At 41.9% G+C, this 24950-nt stretch overlaps 1 protein-coding gene across 1 annotated transcript in view; it reads left to right on the top strand.

Annotated features, from left to right (window-relative positions):
* Window positions 1-24950, top strand: part of TMEM163 (transmembrane protein 163) — a 206080-nt gene that overhangs the window by 3848 nt on the left and 177282 nt on the right. The window contains exon 2 of the mRNA XM_083153815.1: window positions 5287-5406. Coding sequence (XP_083009941.1) covers window positions 5287-5406 — 120 coding nt within the window. The remainder of the gene's footprint in view (window positions 1-5286; window positions 5407-24950) is intronic.

The following is a 24950-nucleotide window of genomic DNA, read 5'->3' as shown; positions in this document are numbered from 1 at the left end:
AATCATATATTATTGCTATTATGGCAATAGTTTAAGCTGCTGGCAAAGGAGAGAGTGGGTTTCTGAGCAACCAGAAACTAGCCTGCATTTGCCTATGCATTGAGAAATCAACAGAACTCAAGGGGGCGTAGACAAATCCAGGGGATGTGACCACACCCCCTAAATAGCCTCTGAAAAATACAGTGTTGTGCTACACAGTGGGACATTTGTTGCCCCTAGAAGTTGGCTTATGCCCTCGCCAAGCTTTCTCTGGAAGGCCTCGGTAATTAGTACACCCTCGTTTCACTCTGCTCCTTTGCATATACACAACTATCGCAGATATTTCTAGACATGTTCCTTCATCTTTTATATAAGCCAACTTGTAATTTAGGTTTAATTTTGTATAAATGCATCAATGATTGTAGTCTTTTTGAAACTGCATTTTAATTCATACATTGAATAACTCAGTAAGGTTACATATACATTTATGCTACCATCAGGCATTCAATTCAGATTCTTGACAGCAATTATATTCACTTTAATGACAATAATCCCCAAAATTCTGTCAAATAATGGGCACAATTGCTGACACACTAGCACTGCTAGCACTTGGTATACTATAATGGGGATCTATAGCTGCACTACTAAATGCATAGTACACTATGCTGTAGGGAGGCCTTGAGAACACATTTTTAGTACAGTACTCTGATAAAATCAATGACAAAGTGTCTACAGTTTAGGAAGCATTGTTTGTCAATGCCTGTGTGACTGTGCCCTGGGGTAGATTCACACCAATGACCTTTCTTGTTCTGTTTTATACTGTACATCTTAATGACAATCCATATATGTTGGAGTGATAATGTTAAAATTGTAGTAGTATAAATAAAGTTTTGGATCTTAGAAGTGTGCAGTGTCCCATTTTGACAACTGCTTGAGACTACCAACATTCCATGACAGATGGAATTTGCACAAGTCACTTATTGTCATGAATGTATTTACCATCGAATGGGTCATTTAACCCCAGTGATGGCCTAACTCAGAGGTGCCTGTTAAAGTATTACTCACTGTAGTATATCTGTGATCTGTCATTGGCATTTATGTGTGACATGCACCGGGTGGCAACCTCACGGGTGGCAACCTCACAGAGGGGTGTGTATGAGTGTGTTTGTGTATCTGTGTGTGGGTATGTGTGTGTGTGGGTATGTACAGTATGTACATGTATATGTGTGTGTTTGTGTGTGCGTGTGTTGGGGGCAGGTGCTCTCAGCCATTCAGATGCTTCAAGGACAGTATGAATAATTTAAGGCAGAGTAAGATGTGGAAAGCATAATTTCAAAGCAGAGGCATTGTAGGGCTCACACGAGGAGGTAACAATCTCTATTAACATTGAGGAGCTGAGAAAATGTATTGATAGATATTCACATATTGATTATCGTGACCTGAACTAATATTTGATATAGTCTCATTTTAATAATCTGTACTATGTAACAATGTTGAATCGCTTTTATACTGATATATAGATAGAGTGATATGAGGTAACAGATAAATAGATATGATATACACGATATAGGGGATAGATAACATAGATAGATAGATAGATAGATAGATAGATAGATAGATCTGGCCTCTATAGCCATATTGACCAATTGAATATATGTGCAAACATTTCTCCTACATTACTGCCTCTATGAAACACAATAACACCAGATCTCACTGGATACTGTGTTGAGATTTCTGTGACTAGGACTTGACCCTTTCACTGCTGATATGGTGCGGAACATTCTGCTGCTTTCCGTGATTTTCGCATTTGAGAGTGAAATGAATGTTTAATGCCGTCACAAGTCCTGTCACTAAATATAGTTATTGATTGTCAGTGGATGATTCAGAACCCATGTTGCATAGGGATTTATCAAGCGGTTTACAAGGGATTAAAAAGGGAGAACAAAGGCAACTGAGGACCATATGGCTGAGACTCTGGCTCATACAACAGCTGGATAATAAAATAGATGGGACTGGCACCTGTATAGTCCCTATAGGGACCAGCCGAGCCTGGAAGGGGGATATTTTTTATATGTTTGCCTGACAGAGAAATACAGTAGTATGTGTAGGAGCCACAGTAATAGAAAGCGGCAGACATAGATACAGATGGGATGCGGAGGAGGCGGAAACCTGTGTCTATTTTTGGATATATTCTCTGCTCTATAAATGTGCCTGATGGTGGAATATGCTGTTTGTCAAATTTGTCTTTTGCAAGAAATAATTGTATTTGCTGTCGTTTTTGTTTCTGTAACTAATGGCAAATCCCTTGAAACAAAAAAATTGACCCATATTAACAATGAACTGTAAAATGTGCTTTAAAGCAGGCATAGACAAAATGTGGCGTACGAATGGCTGTAGAACAACAGATTCCAGCTTGCCTACAGCCTCTGTTTTACAAGCACATGCTTCATGGTGTGACTGAAAAATTTGCATGGAAATGAAATAAAAGGGCCAGAAAACTCTATACGTTTAAATGTATAGAAGGTGTTTCACTTTAATAATCATTATACAAAAGCAGGTGGGACTAACACTATGGGCCTGATTTTGATATGCAAGCGTAGCAAAACAGCAAGCAACTGGGCAAAACCATGTTGCACTGCAGGTGAGGGAAGATGTACCATGTGCAGCAAAATGTGGGGTGTGTTCAAACTGAAATCTAAATTTCAGTATAAACATATCGCTGTATGACAGTCTTTGGGCTACAAGCAGAAGTAGCCAGTATTCATCCTGCACAGAACAAATAGAAATGTATTTGCTCCCCTTGCATGGCAGCATGGATTGTTCCAGTCACAAATTACTTTTATTTTCTGCTTTACTTACAATTCTAAATAAGCACCTATAGGCCGCCATACACTAGTGAGATATGGCCACGTTTTATGCGATTCCTGCACATTGCTGTGACGGATCGCATAAGAAGTGACACATCACATGTCATTTTTCTGCGATTTTGTTGCGAGATGCATTCCCATGTGCCTCACATCACAGCCGCATATCCTACGGCTACCATGAATATCTGCCAAGTGAGTAGGTGGGGGTATCGCATGCGAGGTACCACATCCCCTACCTCGCCCTATTGGATGGGGGCCTTATATGATCAAAGCATAATACAAACAGTCTAACATCTAATAAAATATAATACTATTTAAAACAACGTTTCATTATTTTTATGTCTGAGTTTATTATTTTGTCTTTTATACTCTTGTCCTTTGGTTTGTTTAAAAAAAAGGATTTCTTTCCTTAGCTCTCACTGCTTGTCTGTACAAGCCTGAATTGACTTTATTTTATACTGCTACAACATTTTTTCTGTAGAACCACTGTATAAACTCATAACAAGGGCTTTAAAACATCACCCTATCACACAATCAAAGTAGAACTTGATGTTAGATAATAACCACCATCTAGTCTCCCCTAAACACATGTACACACACTCAAGCTGGGTACACACTATGTGATATCGTTAGTGAGCAGTGATATCGCTTGAACTCCCGGGTGAACGATCTAGCACTAAAAAACTGAACGGTATCGTTAATTATGTCATTCAGTGATGTCACCCGGTCCCCTGCTGAGCATGCATGTCATTGAGCATTTAGCCAGATTTCACTGCATATTCAGATGACAGGTGGATCATTAACGACCCATGGAGTACACATCATTAATACTACACACTAATAATACACACTAGACGATATGCTCAATAACATTGATAATGATATTGGTATCGTGCACATCATTTGTAAAACTCACATAGTGTGTGCCCAGCTTTATACACTTGGGTTGATTTTTGTGTAGGGAACCCACTAACCTACCACCAGTATATTTTTGGAATGTGAAAGGAAACTCAAACAGTCATGGAGGGGACATACAAACTCCACACAGTTAGGGCCATGGTGGGAATTGATTTTACCGCTGTGTGATTAAGTAGACATGTGTATAATCAGAACCCATACTCAGCTTTTCAATGCCAAAAGAAGCGATGAGACCATGAAGTATCTATTGTAGAGCATCTTTATCAATTAAAATATGCAAAATAGGTAGATGTGTACTGGATTGTAACTGATAACTAGAAACAGGATTATATGCAACATAAAAAGCTTGAAATATGCATGCAAATATGCATGAAAAATACTTAAAATATGCATGAAAAGTGTTAAAATATGCTACACTAAAAAGTAATTTTTAACTTATTTATTTAAAAATCACCATACAATTAGTTGCAAATAAACCTCAAAAATAGGCCCACAGCATCTGCAGATGTCTAGTGCTGTACACAGGATTTTTTTTCCTTCCTGACTGTTACACAGACTGCAGCGTCAAAAGCTCTTCTTGCATCAACTACACGGACCCTCATTTCCAGCGCCGATGGATCAAATGTCAACATAGCGTGTGAGGGTGGCGCAGTGGAAGGCTTCCTCCCTGCGCCGCATACTCACTGTGACACGGCATTTCCTCCTCGCCGCATGATGTCACAGCCCTTCTGCCCACCTCCTCTGCTGCAGAAGTCTGTCTCTTGGTGAAAGTCCCAGGCCAGGGGCAGGCAAAGGTTTAGGAGCTTCGTAATGGCATCCGCCCCGACTAACTTTTAACAACATATATTGGCAGCCTAGAGCAGTGTCAGACATTGCGTACATCCAAGGTTCCCCACTCTGCGCACATATTGCCCCAGCCTGCACACTCTACCACTACCTGGCCAGCAGCAGCAGGGCAAAGCAGTGCTGTGACTCGCGGGTGGTAAGAGGACGGGGCCTAAAATATGCACCATCACTAGATTTTAGGTAAAATATGCAACAACCAGTAAGAATGGGCAAAATATGAAAATGCATATGCAAATATGCAAATGCAAATAATCCTGTCTCTACTGATAACTCAATTGTCCAGTTGTATCGATATATACATACATATCAATGCTCTGCCAGGTATTATATCCATGTACTGTAGTAAATTGTACAGTAGTAAACTGTACAGTAGTAAATTGTACTACTGTATTTGCCTCTACCACCTCGAATAGCCTCCCATCAGAGGTGGTAGAGGCAAATACAGTAAAACAATTTAAACATGCTTGGGATTGGCATATTGATATCCTTACAAAAAAAAAAGATCAAATACGGTGTGAGGTAACATGTTTAAAAAAGGGGCAGACTAGATGGGCCAAATGGTTCTTATCTGCCGTCAAATTCTAAGTTTCTATGTTACTGTATTTGTATATGCTTCATACGATTTAGGGAAGTAGTATTTGTCTGAAATAACACGTATATTTCTGCTCTTGTTTAGGTTTATTAGAAAGCAGCACAAAACTAAAGCCACACGAAGCCCAAAGCTACAGGAAAAAAGCATTATGGGTATCCTGGATATCCATCGTTATCACATTGGTGCTGGCAGTAGCAGCCTTCAGTGAGTATACTATATCTACATCTATTGCCGCCAACAACCTTATATTACATTGCTTTATGGCCAATATTGAAAAGTATTTTGCAGAGTCAGGTTACGCATGATACTACTCCAGTGGACAATATGCCGTGCCAGTTGAATCCTAGCTGAATTGTACCCGCTTCCTCTGTTGGTGCCTTTGTCAATGAACCCCGGCCGGTACACTACAATCATCATATCACATTTGCAAAATGTAATAAATATACTTAATTAGTACTACTGATTAAACTGCTGATACTATTCAGGATATTGTATAGAGGTGAGATAAAAGATAGCAAAAGTTTTCCTATTGTAATAACACCACATGTAACTGAATCTACACCGTAGCATTTAGACATCAGTAATTATTGTTTTCCTATATCTGGAAGAACATTGTAAGAAAACAATGTGTGTCTATTGATAGTTGTGGTTCAGCTGCTGTGACACAGGTCTTACCAGTGCCAACAAGGTGTAGAGGACACAATACATATTTACCCTGTTTGTCTATGCCTTACGCTGGTACGAATTGCTGCAACAGTGGCAGAACTTGTGGGGTGAGGGTCAAGGTGCAAAAATATGATTGATTCCCCTTTATCCACCCCAACCCAAGTTCACAATATGCAAGACGGCAGTGGGTGACAGGGGAGAGGCGGTGGAGGCAGAGAGTGACAGGAAGAGGGTGACAGGTGCAGAATTGGGCCCGTTAGTCCTCATGGTCCCCAGTGCACTGCACGTGCTGCACCAATGGTAGTTCTGCCTCTGAGCTGCAGAGAAAATCACTGTACTTAAATGTATATTTTTTAACTGTTTGAGCCTAATGACTGGTATTTGAGCTGATAATTGGCTAATTTCTCTTGATACAATGGGGGAAATTTACTAAGCTGTGTATTCTACTTCATAGTTACATAGTAGGTAAGGCTGAAAAAAGACTTGCGTCCATCTAGTTCAACCTGGTATAGATATCCATTGCTGATTTGGTAGGTTCTGATATTTTACAGACAGATTATATTTCTTATTTGTACCCATGGATGTTTTTCTCCAGTAAATGTTTGTCCAACTTTGCCTTGAACGCATTTAATGAGCCAGCCGTTACCACCTCTCTGGGAAGAGAGTTCCAGAGTTTGACTGTTCTGACCGTAAAGAAATTCTTTCTACTAGCTGAATTAAATTTTTTTTTTCTAATCTATACTCATGCCCTCGTGTCCTAGATTCCTTTCTAGTAGAAAAGCGGGTGTGTGACAGTTCCTTATATTGGCCCTTGATATACTTGTACATGTTGAGCATGTCCCCCCTTAAACGTCTCTTTTCCAATGTAAATAGTCCCAAATTGCTTAATCTCTCCCCGTAGCTTAAATTCTCCATTCCCCTAATAAGCTTTGTTGCTCGCCTTTGGACTTTTTCTAATTCTATGATGTCCTTTTTATAGTGTAGGGCCCAGAACTGCACTCCGTACTCGAGGTGAGGTCTCACCAATGCTTTATACAGTGGCATAATTACCCTTGAGTCCCTAGTTTCCTTTCCCCTCTTAATACATGCCAGAATTTTGTTGGCCTTTTTTGTAGCTACATTACAATGGGCACTACATCCCAGTTTGCTGTCTATTTGGACTCCTAGATCCTTTTCAAGTATGGAATTACCCAATTCCTCTCCGCTAAGGTTGTAACTTGCACACTGGTTGTGTCTCCCAAGGTGCATAACCTAAAGGTGCCCATACACTAGTAAGATTTATCTTCAGATTGGGCTGGTTGGAACAAAAACATGGTTATGGATGAGTGACAGTTTATCAGTTTTTCAGAATTTCCAAGCAAATGGTCAACAGTCATTTGCTCTCATCCATAACCATGTGTTTGTTCCAACCAGCCAGATCTGAAGATAAATCTGCGTGTGTATGGCCACCTTTACATTTATCTACATTGAACCTCATCTTCCATTTTTTTGCCCACTCATCTAGAATTGCAAGATCATTTTGAAGCATGGTGACATCTTCTGATGATTTGATGACTTTGCTAAGTTTTGTATCATCCGCAAAGATGGATACATTGCTGAGTAACCCTATCCCAATATCGTTAATAAAAATGTTAAACAAAATGGGCCCCAAAACCGAACCCTGGGGCACTCCACTTAGTACCGGTATCATATCTGATACGGCACCATTCACAACCACTCTTTGTTCTCTATTACATAGCCAATTCCCTACCCATCTGCAGATATTTTCACCCAATCCTAGGTTCTCCATTTTATTAATCAATCTCTTGTGTGGGACAGTATCAAATGCTTTAGCAAAATCTAGGAAAATCACATCTACAGCATTTCCATTATCGAGGTTTTTGCTAACCTCTTCATAGAACCCTAGTAGATTAGTTTGGCATGAACGATTTTTCACGAACCCATGTGATGTTGTTATGGTCAACCAATCATAATCTACTTCTTATTCATTTAGCACCCTCTAGAAGAAAGTAGACAGGATCTGATTGGCCATAGCAACATCACATGTGAAGTAGAATATAGATTTTAGTAAATTTCCCCCATGTGTCTTGGTTAACCAATCTACCATGGCCTGTGTGGGACAGTTTCCAGGAAATGTTCTGTTGCCATTTTGTACTTTTTTTTTTTCAACCTCCAACCTCTCCCCTCATCAAAATAAGGTCATATTATAGAGATTGTGCTGCCATAGATAATTCTGTAAATCATCCTTTCTACATCATTTTACACCTTTACTTGTCCTCATATCCCCCTCCCCATGTTTTGATATTACAATTACTAAGTTTTTAATCACATCTATATACATTTTCTTTGCATTCAGCATAGACGTTCTAATTCTGACTGAGATATTTTAAACTTCACCTATATATCACTATTTATTTTACTGTATATACTGTCAATCACAATTGCTCAACCTGTATTATTATGTACACATTTACAAAAGGGGGTTTATCTTCTGCTACTCCTCATATTGTAATGTTATTTATGTATTTTATATTTATGATTCCATATTTTGGTCACTCGTGTAGCACGTTGTATGACGTATTGCAAATCAATAAAGAGATATTTTATTTAAAAAAATCAGATAAAGATTTAATTTTGAAGGAAAATAATTTTAGGGCTAATATATGGGTTTTATAGTAACAAGTAGTTGCGCTAAGACTGCTTAAATCTTTCCTTATGTCATGTAAATATAATTACTAATTCTGGTAAAGACAGAAAACAATGACTGTTTAATAACAAATGTGAGTATTCACTACCTCACTCAACAGGCGAGATAATAGGCGTGTGAGCAATCTGCAGAGTACGACCAGAGGGGAATTGTGTCAGCTCCCAAGAGGGATTATTGGAATTTGCCCAAGTACTCTCTGCAAAACTTAGCATACATTACAGGAAGCAATCTATACCGAGAGAATGGTCCAGCTACTGCGCTGTACAAAAATGCATTACCATATTGAATTAAATCAGGATAGATGTACAGAGAAACAGTCAGTATGTCATGCAGGACTTAGCTGACGTACCGAGGTGTGAATAGAGGATTTTCTCTATTTGGTGTTAAGTCCAATTTTTTTTTATCTTTTGGCTGTAGAACGCTGCCCCATTAAAATATGGAAATATATAGTTAGTTATTTCTTTATATATATATATATATATATATATATATATATATATATTTTTTTTGTACCGGTAATTCAAAGAAAATAAGTAAAGGGAAACTTGAAATTGTAAAACAGTCAGTTGTGGTAAATCAATTATTTTCACTTATTTTTGTTGAGTAAAACTTAAATGTCTGTGCCGCCTCCTTCAGTTTGCTCAGAGCTGGCAGGCACTAAGACGCAGAGTCTGCAGGGAGGTGTGACCTCCTACCTCAGGCATGTCCAAAGTCAGACCCGGGGGCCAATTGTGGCCCGTGCTGTCATTTCAAGCGGTCCGCAGCCTCCAGCTGGAAGCGGGCAGAGCATCAAATGTGGGAAGCACAGCAAAGGACACTAAAGGTGGGGCCCCGGCGAACGCGCCTTTACCTTGTGTCGGCCGCCATAGTCAGATGTGTTTGGCGTGCTACCCTTGCTGCTGCAATCGTATATCACCCTGCTCCACAATTACAGTGACAGTAGTGTTTGGAGAGGGGGGCAGCGTAACATGCAGAGTGGAGGAGGGCAGCGGGAGCCCAAGCATCTCCTGTCCTTGCAGTGCCTGCCTTACCTCTCCTTCCTCTGGCTCACACAAGGGGCTGGGAAACATACAGAGAAGGGAGGGGGCAGAGTGGGGGACATACAGTGAATGGAGGCAGTGATGGCTATTCATAGAAGGGGGAGCAGGGGCAGGCTGGGGGTCATACAGTGAATGGGGGTCATACAGTGAAAGAGGGTCAGGCTTGGGGACATACAATGAATGGAGGCACTGATGGACATTAAGAGAAGGGGGGGGGAAGAGTGGGGAACATACAGTGAATGGGGGACATACAGTGAAGGAGGGGCAGGCTGGGGGACATACAGTGATTGGGGGCAGGCTGGGGGAAATACAGTGAAGGGGCAGGCTGGGGGACATAGAGTGAATGGGGGCAGAGTGGGGGACCATTCTGATGCGATTATTGATTCAAAGAATGTCAGGCTGAATGGTCGGCCCCCAAACATTTACACTTCACCAAATCTGGCCCTTGTCGCAAAAAGTTTGGACACCCCTGTCCTACCTGATCTGCTAATACACATTTGCAGACTGCAGCCATCTTCTTTGCTGTGTAAAGTACCACAGTACTGTGCAGATGCTCAGTACATAACTCCCATAGATAAGAACAAATACCACTGAATGACCACAATTGGTGTCCTGTGTGTTATCGTGGTTTAACCGCTGCACTGCCGCTGTTAATCTGTTATGTACTGTTTCCAATAAACTGGCTTCCTGGTTAGAGACTTTGAGTAGGGACAAACTTGTCAAAATATTGTCCGTTCAATATTTAACAGATGATATATCACAAGTGTGTCCTACAAAGATGTCTGTGAACAACGTTGTTCACAAAAATATTGCATCGGCCCTGCAGCACAGCCAATGCGACTGCAGGGATTGGTGTCACAGCTAGGCAGGCAAGTTCAAATGCCTGCTTATCTGTGATGTCAGGACCAACATATGGAGTGGCTGACTGGCTCGTGTACATGTATACACTTACCTGATTCAGCCACTTGGTCGGTGTGGTGGCTAGTTGGCAGCTAGATCTACCAGGTTTGTACCCAGCTTTTCTGTGTGGTCCAACTGTCACTTTAACAGCCCAGAGCTAGCAGCAGGCTAGTGTTGTCCCTGCTGTGAGAATAGTACAACGCTAGCCTGGGGCTGGCTTATTGGGAGATGTATGCCTGACAGCCAGCCATACATCACCTGGGTCGTAAAAAGGAGGGGGATTGAAGGGGGCAGTCGCACCAAGCGTTAATCAGTGAGCTGTCCATGGTGCATGTTAAGTGCACTATTAATACATTTACAAAAACGTTAACCACCCCAGAAAACTAGCGTTAAGTTCAGCATACTGTATGCAATTAACACTGGTTAATACAAGGTTTTGCCCATTTTGAGAACAAACTTGTCCTGCGATCAAGTCTGAATTAGGCCGTTAGTTTCCAATTATTTGTGGATTAGTAAAGAAAATAGAGATTAGTAAAAAAAGAAAAATATACAGTGCTTTCCAGCCATTACTCTAATTAGCTACGATAAAACATTGGGTACGAAAACCCACATTTTTTTGCTATAGTTCACGCTGTTTCACCCCCAAAAATCTGTACAGGATATTCGATTAGATTACCTTTAAAAATATATATTTTCTAATGAAAACACACAGGATCTGCTATCTGTAATTTTGTGTCGCCTGCCTGAGGCAGGTGAAACTAAAACCATGATAAGCTGCAGCTTGCACCGGTTTATTGGGGCTAATTGTATGAATTACTCCGATTAATTACAGGGGATACAATTACCCAATAAAAATTACCATTGGTAAGTGGATACACACCATAGTGTCTTGCTTTTTGAAACCACAGTCATTTTTGGAACAGCTATACTTGTGTTTGCCGTTGTAGTTTTACTTAAGGTCCATACAAACTGGGAGATTTTGTCCAGTGTGTATGGACAGCAAAGATGTGAAAATTGCTGGCCTGAAAATTGCTCAGTGCATACACACAGAGATTTTCACAGTGGGTGGACGACTTTCCATAGCAGGATGCTAATACCAGCAGATGAGCGGCGGTGGCCAGCGATGATGTGGGAGCACGCATCAGCGCTCACCGCTCACCGCTTATCGTTGGGCGGCCTTTGAGCTGTAAGCAGTTTAAAGGACAAATCTGAGCTGCTTTCACCTCAAAATCGCCCAGTCTGTATAGGCCTTTACTATAAAACAGATATGCATTATAGAGCAATTGTATTTGACTTTTGTAAAATCAAAATATCTAAGATACTTAATATTTTATGAAACCAACAAAGGGTTAAAAATCTAGAGAAATCAATCCTTTTCATTTCTTCTTAGTTAACACATTGTAAAAAGCATTTTCACATTTCTATTTGCATTTGCAGCACTTGCAATGGGGGTTCAGGTGATAGGGACTTGTATGTGGAGTTTTTATGTTATGGCAGGTGGCACAATATTCTGGTCTAAGCATTAGGCAGAGGCGGATTAAGCACTGGGCGACAGGGGCGGTCGCCCCGGGGCTCCCACACAAAAGGAGCCCCCGCACTGGCACTGCTGCCGGAGTGGGGCTCCTGTCGCCCCGTGCTCGGACAGCTCAGGCAGCGTAGCGCAGGCAGTCCCTGCAGTGGGCTGGGCAGTCAGCGTCGGGGTCCCTGCCGCGGATGGGAAGTCAGTGGCTGTGTCCCTGCAGCAGATGGGAAATAGTAGCCAATACCACTACTAGTTCCCATCAGCTGCAGGGACCCCGCCGCTGACTTCTCATACGCTGCTGGGACCCTGCTGCATAGACCCCCTGCCTGCGCTGCCCACGTACCAGCCTTCCCTGGGGGGGGGGGGGGGGTGTATCTGTGGGAGACCCCACAATTTTGTTGTCCAGGGCCCCCACAGACCTTAATCTTCCCCTGGAATTAGGTACTGGCTTCATTTAGCCAGCTCTTGATTAATTATTTGATCATATTAATCAGTTAGTGAACCTCCAGGCTTCGCATCTTGATTTTTCACGTTTTTCCTATTTCTACTGTACTGGTGATAGTTTTCGCTGACCCCATGTGCTAATCCTGAGTTCCTATGAGTACTTCTAAAGCTGTGTACACACGGGCAAAAATCGCTGTCAATATGGTCGTTAATTGGTTCTTTCTGTCTTTTTGCTATCTGCCCTGATTATAGGAAGACGTACTGTATAAAGCAGTTGAAATAGTTAAGAAGTGAGTCTGTGGAGAAGGTTCCTATACATAGACCCCTTTTGTCCTGTTGCTGGAGTTCCCTTTGCCCCATATTTGCCTCTGTCCTTGTTATTGTGTACTGACCATGCGTTTAATATAGCCAGCACAAGACCACTGGGTTGACCTTAACCTGCATACTGGATTTCACTCTGTACCATTGTCAGGGCGGTTATCTGCCTGAGTTCACATACAAAAACCATGTGACTCACAACTGTCTATCTCCTTCAGTGTATCATCAATTAAGTTATTTTAACAATACTCTGAAATAAAGTATCTATGGGCTGGAGCTTGAGGGCCTGGGGGCAAATGCAGTCATCAGTATTTATACTCTATGGGGAAAGATTGCTTGCTATTGGGCAGAGGTTCTCAAACTCTGTCCCCAGGACCCCACACAGTTTATGTTTTCCAGTTCACCCGGCAGGTGCACAGGTGCATTCACTACCCATTGACACGTTTTAAAAGATCCACAGGTGGAGCTAATTATTTCACTTGTAATTCTGTGAGGAGACCTGCAAAACATGCATGTCCTGAGGACCAAGTTTGAGAACCTGTGCTGTAGAGGAAGAACTTTTGAAGCGCTTCTTGGCCACTTCTACATGACATTGTTGTAACATTGTGCACAATTACACTTTTTGACATTGTATCTGTAATCTTAGATACTCATTTCTAGAGAGTGTATCATAAAGGGGACTATGTATTAAAAAGCACTGGTCACAGTATGTTTTTATCACATCTGTAAACATTGGCATTAATGTAGGTAATATTGCGATATAGAATTTTTCAGCTGAGAGGTATTGCTTATCTTATCAGGCCAATCTTTGTCGATATGCTCATATGTTAGCATTCAAAATATCAGTTCAACTAGCAGGCTCATTATAAATCATTGTCATCTTTCTGTGCCAAATTGCTGCTTTTTAATTGGTTGGAATGTGCTGTGTATTACTTGTATGAGATATATATATATATAATATATATATATATATATATATATATATATATATATATATATATATATATATATATATATATATGCAACAATAATGGATTGGCGCCTCACTACCCTCCTTGATTGAGAGTAAGTTGCTGAACCTGTAATAATTTGAAAGTCTGTACTTCAATAAAATGAAGCTGTGTAGTTCATTCACAAATGTATTAAAAGTCTTTCATAAGTTAGAGAATGTGGCGTTTTATATATATATATATATATATATATATATATATATATATATATATATATATATATATATATCATACAAAACAATAATGGATTGACACTTTATTACCCTCCCTGATTGAGAGTAAGATGCTGGACCTGTAATACTTTAAAAGTCTGTACTTTATTTAAAGTCTGTCATAAAATCCATTTTTCATAGAGAAGCCAAAACTTAAATTCTTTAGGTTGTAATTAATTACGGTAAAATAGGACGCATTGCGTTTATCAAAGACATCATTAGGGGTCTATCTATGAATTGAGGTGTCCCTCTCACATATAGCGAAGCACAGTGCTGCTTAGTTATACATGAGAGTAATACCTCATAGATAGACCCCTGATGAAGTCTTTGATACAGTAGATACCTCAAATTAGCTTTTTCTGTAGTCAGTAGATTTCTAGACATTATTATGCAATGTTCAAATAATGGCCAAGTTAGTGATGAAATTTAAAATATGGTAAAGAACCTTTATGTAGCTTTTAAATCATAGTTGCCTACCCTCCTGCATGCTTCAGGAGACTCCCTGAAATAACAGCAATCTCCCTCTCTCCCTCACTACAAATTTCCCTCATTTCACATAACCCACATTTTGGGGGGAAAAAGGAATGATAGATATATTTACATTGAATCATCAAAGCCATTTCCAAGCACTTTACCAAGTACAGTATCTCTTACTAACTGCTTTGGGGCTCATCTACATTTGTATATAAGTCATTTTAAAAGATTCCTCTCAGATGTAGCAGTACACACCCACGCTTCTAGGTGCCACATTCACAATCGCTTTTCACAATCTCTCCATATATGGCACTAGCCATGCCCTTTGGGTGGAGCATGACACACCCCCTCAATGGGGCGCTGTGCAAAAATTATTTTACCAACTTTAATCTCCCTGAAACTAATTTTCTAAAGTAGGCAAGTATGTGTTAAATGTAAATGTGACTTATTTAGTAATATGCTGTCCATATGTTGTCCATATTTGCCAATAATTTTCCTTCACCCTTCAGCAAATTGGGCAGGATCGGGCATGGTGAAACAGTTTACTGTCGTCATAGCTCCACCTACAGTGTTATATGAAGTCATGATGGGCGGGTTACTTAAATCACATCACTGGATTCACAGAACCACTTCCCCACCTCTCCTTCCAGGAACACCCTCTACCCATGATGCAGAGTCTCTTAGCTATTAAAGCAGCTCGGCTTTACACAACCCAAATTGCCTTTAAAATATACTGTATGCATTACTTTCACAACATCCTTCTCTAGAAGGAAGAACAGCTTTTTCCTTTGCCATTTTTGCTGAGTGAGCTTTCACTCAGACAGTCTGGGGCACACCCCGTCTCCTAAGGAGCTTCAGTGATTGATTTTGCAGTGCATCCTATTTATACTGCTGGGTTAACGTAACAAGAGAGCTCAGATTAAAGAGCAATACAGGACAAGGCTAATTTCATATGGAGGGGGTGTAAGTAATTATTATCACCCTGCAAACTGCCCATGTAAAGGCCAATGGAATAAATATTGAGAAAAACAGTAGAGTATTTAACTTGAACTAGAAAGGAAGGAGCAGAGACCAAACACCTCACACAGGGCTGGCCCCAAGCCTACTAGCGCCCCTCACATCTCTGTATTCTGTCTATATCGCTCTCATAGCCCAAAGCGTTGATTTATCAAAGGGTGATAAACCCTACTGGATTTTTTTTAACAATGTCGAGTGTGTGTGTGTGTGTGTGTGTGCGTTAGGAATAGCTGCTGATCCTTTCTGATCCTGGGTGATCTTAGAGGCAACTGTGAGGGGCATAGTACAGTGACTCGCTGATGAAATTCTTAATCACATGACCAGACCCAAACTCTCTCACTTCACCTAACCCACATTTTGGGGAAGTGGGCGCAGTATGGGAGTGTAGACAAGTATGGTATTTTATTAAATAAATGTGAAATAAATGAAATAATAACCACTATATAAGTATTTACATTGACATTTTCTAAATATTGTCTTGTTACATGATAACATTTTTGTATCAATATAGTAAATGTCAACTTCATGAATCGATGAATGTTTACCATTACCAAACTTATATTTATTATTATCCAGTCAGGGCCTGATTAAAGGCTCCAGGTGACCTAAGCTTATACACATGTAGCTCTCCTTGTATACACACGTGTATGGGTGCTCAGGAACTCGCTAGTCACACAGCCCATGTGCATGTAAAGAAAGTTATATACTGCACGTGGAATCTAATGCATGTGGCATGTGAAGGAGACTTTGGCTTTAGGCTGCCCAGCTGGTGCTGTAGCACAATGTACATAAAGTAATGGTTCCATCAGTAAGTTACATTGGCACAAACATCTGGCAGTCACCTTAAGGACTTTATCCCACACAGTACATTGGGACGGGTGATAGTTGAGAAGCAATAAATTAGGTTTTCAATTATTCCTTGGCTGTCACCTACAAGGCACCCCCTCCCCCCCCCCCCCAGTCCTGGTGCTCTAGGCTCCAGCCTAATCAGCCTATTGGTTAATAAGGCACTGTATCCAATAAGTATACCCGGGCTCTCTTGGGGAAGGGAGAAAGAAGATACAAACAAGGCCGTCCTACTTGAGCATCATGGTTTTTTTTATAACTCCCAATAGTCTAACGTTTGCGGACAGTCCTGTTTTTTCCCACAGTCCTTTCATGATGGAGAAGGGGTTGGAAGGTGTTGCATGATGTATTATGCTGCACTATTTGGGGGCAGGTATTTCATTGTAAGACATAAGGTAACTTGTTGTATGTAATTTAATAAGGTATTTCATTGTACGTCATAAAAAGGCATGAGAAAAACCACCCATTAAGGCTTAGCCCTGCTCCCCTTTCCAATAGTCATGCCCACTGTGCCACTCATGAGACCTCCTATTGGATGTATGTAAGTAGGGGAATGTGTGCTACCTTACTATGCACATCTTGAAGAAAGACCCGATACATACTCTTAAGGTGATCAGATGAATGGAATTCCTTGTAAAACACTCTCTTCTTTGTATCTCTCAACATCATATTGAAATAGATCCCTTTTATAAAACAGCTTATTTATAATTTAATAATGCATGCACAGGTTAAAATAAACAAGTAACATTGATTTTCTAAGGAACATGTCCCTCCAGATATCAATATATTCCAGTGGTGACTGCTAAGCTATTTTCTTACTGGAAGAACATTGTGGGACTACTGTAGATCAGCTGCCTCACAGATTAGGACCATTTAAAGCCTCTTTATCATCATTTAGACTGTCCACTTTTTACACTGTTGGCACTTAACTGTACAGTGATCCTACTGATTTATCTCATGGCTGTAAATCATCCGTGAATTTATCTACAACAGGTTAATGACTGTTACTATTCATGGGGTGGTGGATCAGGCAAAGAAAGTATTGGTCTATGGTTGCTCATTAAGCTCTCTGCTGTACTGGTAAACTAGAAACAGAAATTACATTTGCTATATTTGTTAAACAGAAGGGATCTTGTGTATTATCAGGGCGCCTAATGTGCCTACGTACTCCGGCGTAGAGATCGCATTGCATTGCTGGTACTTGTTAAATTTCACAGCACCCCTGGCCGTGGATCACATCACACGCAAATCGCATGCGATTTTATCACGTGCGATGCCATGCAATGCAATTTAGCACACCCCCACTATCCACGTCACCCCGAAGCGTGGTGAGCGCAGCGAGCCCCGCGAGGGGATGCGGAACCCGTCCTCCCAACCTTTTCATACCCCCACTATCCACATCAGCATGGAGTTGATTTTATAAAGTGTGGCGAGCACAGCGAGAATACATGTAAAGTAATACATGTAAAGTAATTTGCGTCTGTTCGCCACGGTTCAGGCTCAGTGGCTCGCTGCGCTCGCCACACTTTATAGATTCAACTCCACGCCGACGTGGATAGTGGGGGTATGAAAAGGCCAGGAGGATGCGTTCCACGTCCCCTCGTGGGACTCACTGCACTCGACACGCTTCGGGGTGACGTGGATCGTGGGGGTGTGCTAAACAGTCGACATGGACACAGGATTAAGTGCACTGCGTCCCCTCGCATTTGCCATGCTTCGGGCACGGTGCCTTGCTGCGCTCGGCACACTATTTTATTCTCCCACCACACCGTAGTGGATGGTAGGGCAAGAAATACCACCTGTCGGCACATGTCGGCTCAAAAACACAGTGAAAAACCCCATGTCGACCTTTTGACTATCAACCTAGACCATGTAGACCTAATGCTTGTGTCCACCTAATGACCTGTCGTCCTTGTCCAAGGTCGACCTAGACCCATGTCGACCTTGCAGTATGTTGACCTAGTGGGGGGGGGGGGTGGTTTGCAGGCGGCGGTAGATGTGGGGAGGGAGCAGTGTCTCGCTCCACAGGGGGGTAGAGAGGGGGACGGCGGGGGGAGATGTGGTGATGGCCGCAGCAGCTCTCCATTGGGGGGGGGGGGGAGTGGCTGGGGGTGATGCGTCGCTCCATGGGGGGGGGGGGGGAGAAAGGGAAACGCTCTCCTTGAGCTTGAATCGGGGGCTGCTCCCAAGTGGCCCTGGCACACAGTTTGGGATCCACTGATGTAGCCTATAACAACCAATCAGATTCTACTTCTTATTTATTTAGCACCTTCTAGAAGATAATAGACAGAATCTGACTTTTTTTTTTATTACCTGTGCATAATAGTGTTTTCCTGTGATTGCAGCTTTGGGGGGGGGGGGGATATTAGGATTTTCTATTTTAAAGTCATATTTGATACTTTTTGACTTGTACGTCACTCTGGTCTGTGCCTGCGACAGTTTGCATAAATAATGTATTTTAAAGGAATATCTCCCATTGAATGAAATGCATTTCCACACACTTTCCTAACTTCTAGGGGTTTATTTACTAAAGCGCAGGTTTACAAAGCATAGCAACCAATGAGATTCTAGCTATCATCTTCTAGCAGTTGCTAAATGATTCATTTGACACAGTTGTCAGTAAATATACCCCCTACTCTTTAACGGAGTGACTCTATAAGCCGCAAACAGTTATATATACAAGTACCGTTCCACCAACTTTGTACAAATTTTTTCATATTGAATTTATTCCACAATTTACTGAACATCAATCCTAGTTCAGCTTGGATCGCTAATCAGAAAATTTGCTATCTGTTCGATTATGAAACGACTATGGGTCTTATTCTGGTTGGTGCGGTTCTGTCCGCATGCGGACGGGTGGCTGTTTTTTTTCTTCTGCGCATGCACACCGCTCGCGATCGGACCTCACAGATGAAAAACTCTTGTCCGCTGCCAGAGGGACAACGTGGGCGTAATGTGGGCGTATTTAGGGGAGAGGCCAGAAAAGAGGAGAAAACTGGGCGTATACATGGGCGTACACGGGGGCGTATACTCAAAATGCACGGAGGTGCATCCGCCTCGCTCCGTTTCTGTCCCAAAACAGTCGGATGCCAAAGAGTGCTCCATACCACTCTTAGACCATCCGCCAGTGTGTACGCCCCGCAATCGGTCTGCTAATTACCACGAACACACCCAAATTACATACACCTGAACTCAATATTAACCAATGCTGCAGGCTATTTAGTCTGCAAGCCATACACAGCCCTGAAATACTTTGGAAGGTTCACTTTCTACACTTGTCCCCATTACAAGGTACGATTATTTCTATATTTTTTTAGTTCAAAGACACATGTTGGAATATGTGGATTTAGGTCTATTTTAACCATCTACAACCTTTAATGCAAGTGTGTCTGTCATGTTAGGACAACAGGACACACAATTCACAGGAGTCGACATGTGTCAACTTTTTCATTGCTACACAAACATACACTTCACATTGATTTTATCAACACCTCTATCACGTCTAACAGCAACAATGTTTTTTTTGTTACACCTTTTTTACTTGCAATGTTTAATAAATTTGTCCTGCTCATGCACACATTCTTGGAAACAATCTTACCCATTGGGGTCCATTGTAGACAAATTAAGGGTGACAAATGTAATAATAAGCAATTCAAACATCACACTTAGGATAATTGGGAAATTGCCAGAAGCCAACTTCAAAGGGAATTCCCTTTGAAGTTGCCTTGTAGCAAGTTCCCAATTATCCGAATAATTGCTGGTCCATACAAGTGACGCGTACCGTGCACAGATGTACGCAACCGTTTGCGATCGGAGCAGCGCGCTGTCTCCGATCCCTAAGGTTGTGAACCGTCCGTGCGCGGTAGCATACGCTCAAATGCACGCCACTCCCCATTGTCGGATGTTCTGTCTGGCCGTGTGTGGATGTTTTGTGGGCGTAATCACGCTTGCTGAAAGAGTGCGGGAATCTGTGCGGTCAGTCCGTACGCACGTCGGTCCGACCGCACCAACCAGAATAAGGCCCTATGTGTGCTTTGGCATGCGTGGCTGCAATTAACAAATAAATATTCGTATACATAGCAGGTGCAGTTTGATTGACAGTAAACCAGTGTTTATTGCATCAAATGAAAAAGTGCGGGCATACCTCCGAAAATGCTACTTTCTGAGGTTTGCACGCAGCTCCCATATGCACCAAGCCCGGAATGCGATACTAGCGCTTGGGTACGGTGGGTAACGTGATTTTAAAATCAGCGTTGCCCATAAGTTTTCTGCTGTGAGGTATCCAACCAGATTCCTCCCAGTGTCCCAGGTGGCACTCGGGGCATGCACAGATAGGATTGCGGGTCCAAAACCTGTAAGTCCTATCATTGCAAAGGACAGTTCTTCCCGCAAGCGCCGTCCTTTGCTAAATTTATCATGCATACATGTTAGTGAACACTGGTATGCATGCGGAGGCTGGCGGCTAGCATCGCAAGATTCTTGCGGTGCTTGCTGCATCTCACCCATGGTGTTTTCCAGGTGTGTTTTAGAAAATGCAGATGTCACCAGTGTTTTTTTGGGTGGGTCTTTGACGTCAGCGATGACCGCTTTCAGCTGGTTTCTTTAGCAGATTAGTGGAAGCCCTAGATTTACTCAGATGGGAAAAACTCTTCAATGTATAGGTTTTTGTGAATGGATCTGCGAATGCATACCCATCCCACTGTACCGAATTTGCAGGTACAGTACAGTTTTTTAACAGTCTGTACCGGCAAATATAGATTGTACCGCATATACCATTTCTTTTCCAGATTGCGGCGGTCAGACACTCATAATTTCCCTCCTGGCTCCCCAGGCTCAGCTCCGTTGTTGCTACTCAGTGCGCCAGCTCTCCCCTGTTCCCAAGAGTGCATTGCGGCCGGTCCTGTGCGCCATGACATCATGCGCCAAGACCGCGCACCCTGCGCATCAGGGGAAAGCAGGAAGTCTCTGCCCTCATTCTCCGCATGCCCAGACACTTGTGGGCGCAAAGGGCTGAGTTGGGTGCAGTGGCCTGCCAGTCCTGGCGCACGTGATGAGGGGATCATCTTCGCATCGGAGTTTGCTGGCTGCCTGAACTTCACAGCACATCCATGCAGCAAGTAGGTGGCTGGGCTCAGGCTGCACTCTGAATAATAAATCTTGTGACATGTGCACCTGCTGCAGCTCATGTTACATGGTGGCTTGGTGGGCTGCTGGCATATTAAATAAGTATATTTAATATACTTATTTATTAAATAAGTATATTAAATATACTTATTTAATATGCCAGCAGCCCACCAAGCCACCATGTGACATGAGCTGCATCAGGCGCTGGGCCGGGTGCCTTGGGATGTGACCACGCCCACTTTACACAAGGCCACACCCATTTTACCCATGGCCAAGCCCCTTCCTATATGTGTACCGATTTCTGGCCTTCAAATGTTGGAGGGTATGCGAATGCACCGCTATTTGTGATGCACTTGCAATTTTGCAAGGGACTGTCTTTTTGTCTGGGTGGTGACATTTTGATAGCAGGAGGGAAAGGTTACAAGTGGAGTACCCCAGGGATCTGTACTTGGACCAGTGCTTTTTAATATCTTTATTGGTAATATTGCAAATGGAATTGAGGGTAAAATGTGCCTTTTTGCAGATGACACAAAGGTATGCAACAGGGTAGACACACCAGGAGGGGTAAAACAAATGATTGATGATCTAGGTAGATTAGAGGAATGGTCAAGAGCATGGCAACTACAGTTTAATGCCAAAAAATGCAAAATCATGCACTTGGGTCTCAGAAATCCAAAGACTAAATATAGTATAAATGGCACTATAATGGAAACGTCTGAGGAAGAGAGGGATTTAGGTGTCACTATTTCAGGGGACTTAAAGGCAGGTAGGCAATGTAACAAAGTAATGAAGAAGGCAAGTCAGATGCTTGGTTGCATAGGGAGAGGTATGAGCAGTAGGAAGAAAGAAGTAATAATGCCACAGTATAGGTTATGGGTCTTCAAACTGCGGCCCTCCAGATGTTGTAAAACTACAAATCCCAGCATGCCTTGCCACAGTTTTGCTATAAGGGAGTGTTAAAACTGTGGCAAGGCATGCTGGGATTTGCAGTTTCACAACATCTGGAGGGCCACAGTTTGAAGACCCATGGTATAGGTCATTGGTACGACCTCATTTAGAGTACTGTGTTCAGTTCTAGAGGCCATATCTCCAGAAGAATATAAATACATTAGAGATTGTACAAAGAAGGGCAACTAAAATGGTGCATGGTCTACATCACAAAAAGTACCAGGAAAGACTTTTTGTGATGTAATATGTATACTTTAATATTAATACTCTTAATATGTATACTTTAGAGCAGAGAAGGGAAAGGGGGGACATGATAGAAACTTTCAAATATATGAAGGGTTTTAACAAGGTACTGTACAGGTGGGAGACATTCTTCACAGGAAGAGGAGCAACAGAACACAAGGACATGCACTGAAACTAGAGGGAGGAAGATTCAGGGGAAATTTGAGGAATAATTACTTCACAGAAAGAGTAGTAGATAAGTGGAATAGCCTCCCATCAGAGGTGGTAGAGGCAAATACAGTAGTACAACCTAAACATGCTTGGGATAGGCATATTGATATCCTTACAAAAAAATAAGGATCAAAAATGGTTTGAGGTAACAGGTTTAAAGAAGATTAGATGGGCCAAGTGGTTCTTATCTGCTGTCAAATTCTATTTCTATGTTTCTATGCAAGCAACTGCTTTTCTCTAACTTGCGATCCTTGCTGAATTAGGCTGCGCATGTGAAAAGTATTTAGAGAGTTACAGTATGGTCAGAGATAACACCACTGCCCGTCAATGCTTGTGAAAAACACATAAGACATTTTGCATATTTAAGATCTTAATTAAAATACAGTATGTGGGTTTTATTTTTAGCAGAATTTCATTTAACTCATCAGATTTTTGTCTAAAGAAAATGTAATTTATACATGAAAATGACATAACAATTAATAAACTGAACATACATTATAACAGTTTTTGGGCCGATCGTTATGGACACCATGACAGAAAGTATTATTTGTAATCTCTGTTTATCATGGATTACCATCATAATGACCATGGCAGCAGAAACTCCGCTTCCTTGGCAAAAAATATATCCAACCCTATAAGGAAAAATGGAAAAGACAGTTATTAGCAGATTCTTCATTCCCTACATTTTTATTTATATTAATACATGTTAACTATATTATTTTTTCATTAAGATATAATTTGATCAGCTTTAGGCTGCTTTTATTACTTTTTCCTTTTTAATGCATTCATTTTATAAAATAAAATAAGATAATGCCTGTGTGTACTACGTGCCTCATATAGAGCTGGTAATACATTTTGGAACATATACTCTATACTATACACATTCTCACACACGCTTTTTTTTTTAAACAAACTCATTAGCCCGGCACCCACTGCCCATGGGTGCCGGGGACAGCACTGGGCTTCAGGGGGGGCACACCTTTTTTTTTTTTGGGGGGGGGGGGGTGGGGGGCGCTCCTCCAGGTACCATACCAGGGCTGATAAGCAAGGGTGATCATGGTTTGCCGGTGGACCCTGCGTAAAAAGTGTCCCCCGGCTGTGGCATGACAAAATACAATGGGACCCTCAGTTTTTTGTTGTCCCCTGTACTTTTTTAAACCAGGACCGGTCCTATCTAAAAAATAGCACCCTATTGCATCTCACCCCATGTCTTTATAGTTCTCTGTGCATTGGGGCAGAGTCAGTTTGGAATAAAAAAGGGCCTGTTTTCTGAAAATTGGAGGCTTGGTAACCTGGTGTTTTAAGATTGCCCTTAACTGCAGAAACGGGGATTAGCCCAAACCCTAAATAAATAGCCCCATACCAATATGCCTCCTCCTCCAAACTTCCCAACTGGTATAATGCATTGAGGCAGGTAAAGTTCTCCTGACATCCACCAAACCTAGACTACCAAACATAGAAGCATGATTTGTCACTCCACAGAACATGTGCCATTGTCTAGTCAGCTCCTATCTGACCAGAAGGAGCAGTCGCGTAAGTTTGTCCCAATTGCTCAGAAGCAAGAAAAATGTTGATGCACCTCCCTCCAGGGGCTGGCTGGCAACTTTCAGCCTAGGGGGTAACACAAGCAAGTGGCCCATCGCCATCGTTTCACCACCCTATCCTCTCCCATCTAGTCTGCAGCAAGGATTAAACAATCCTTCCACACACACACACACACGTACAACAGAAATGTGGAAAAAGCGCGCCGGAGGCGCGCTGCAAAAATTTACACTGTAATGCACATTACACCTAAAGCCATCACTGTAATGCTAATTACACATAATGCCACACAGCATAATGCCCAAACATAATGCCACACACCATAATGCCCGTTACACATAAAGCCCATCAAACATAATGTCACACACTGTAATGCCCATTACACATAAAGCCATCACCGTAATGCCCATTACACATAAAGCCATCACCGTAATGCCCATTACACATAAAGCCATCACCGTAATGCCCATTACACATAATGCCACACACCGTAATGCCCATTACACATAATGCCAATGCCATAAT

The sequence above is a fragment of the Crinia signifera genome, chromosome 7, assembly GCF_055691185.1.
Source record: "Crinia signifera chromosome 7, ASM5569118v1, whole genome shotgun sequence".
NCBI classification, from domain to species: domain Eukaryota; kingdom Metazoa; phylum Chordata; class Amphibia; order Anura; family Myobatrachidae; genus Crinia; species Crinia signifera.
The sequence above is the reverse complement of the archived record's forward strand: the minus strand, read 5'-3'. Positions and strand labels throughout refer to the sequence as shown.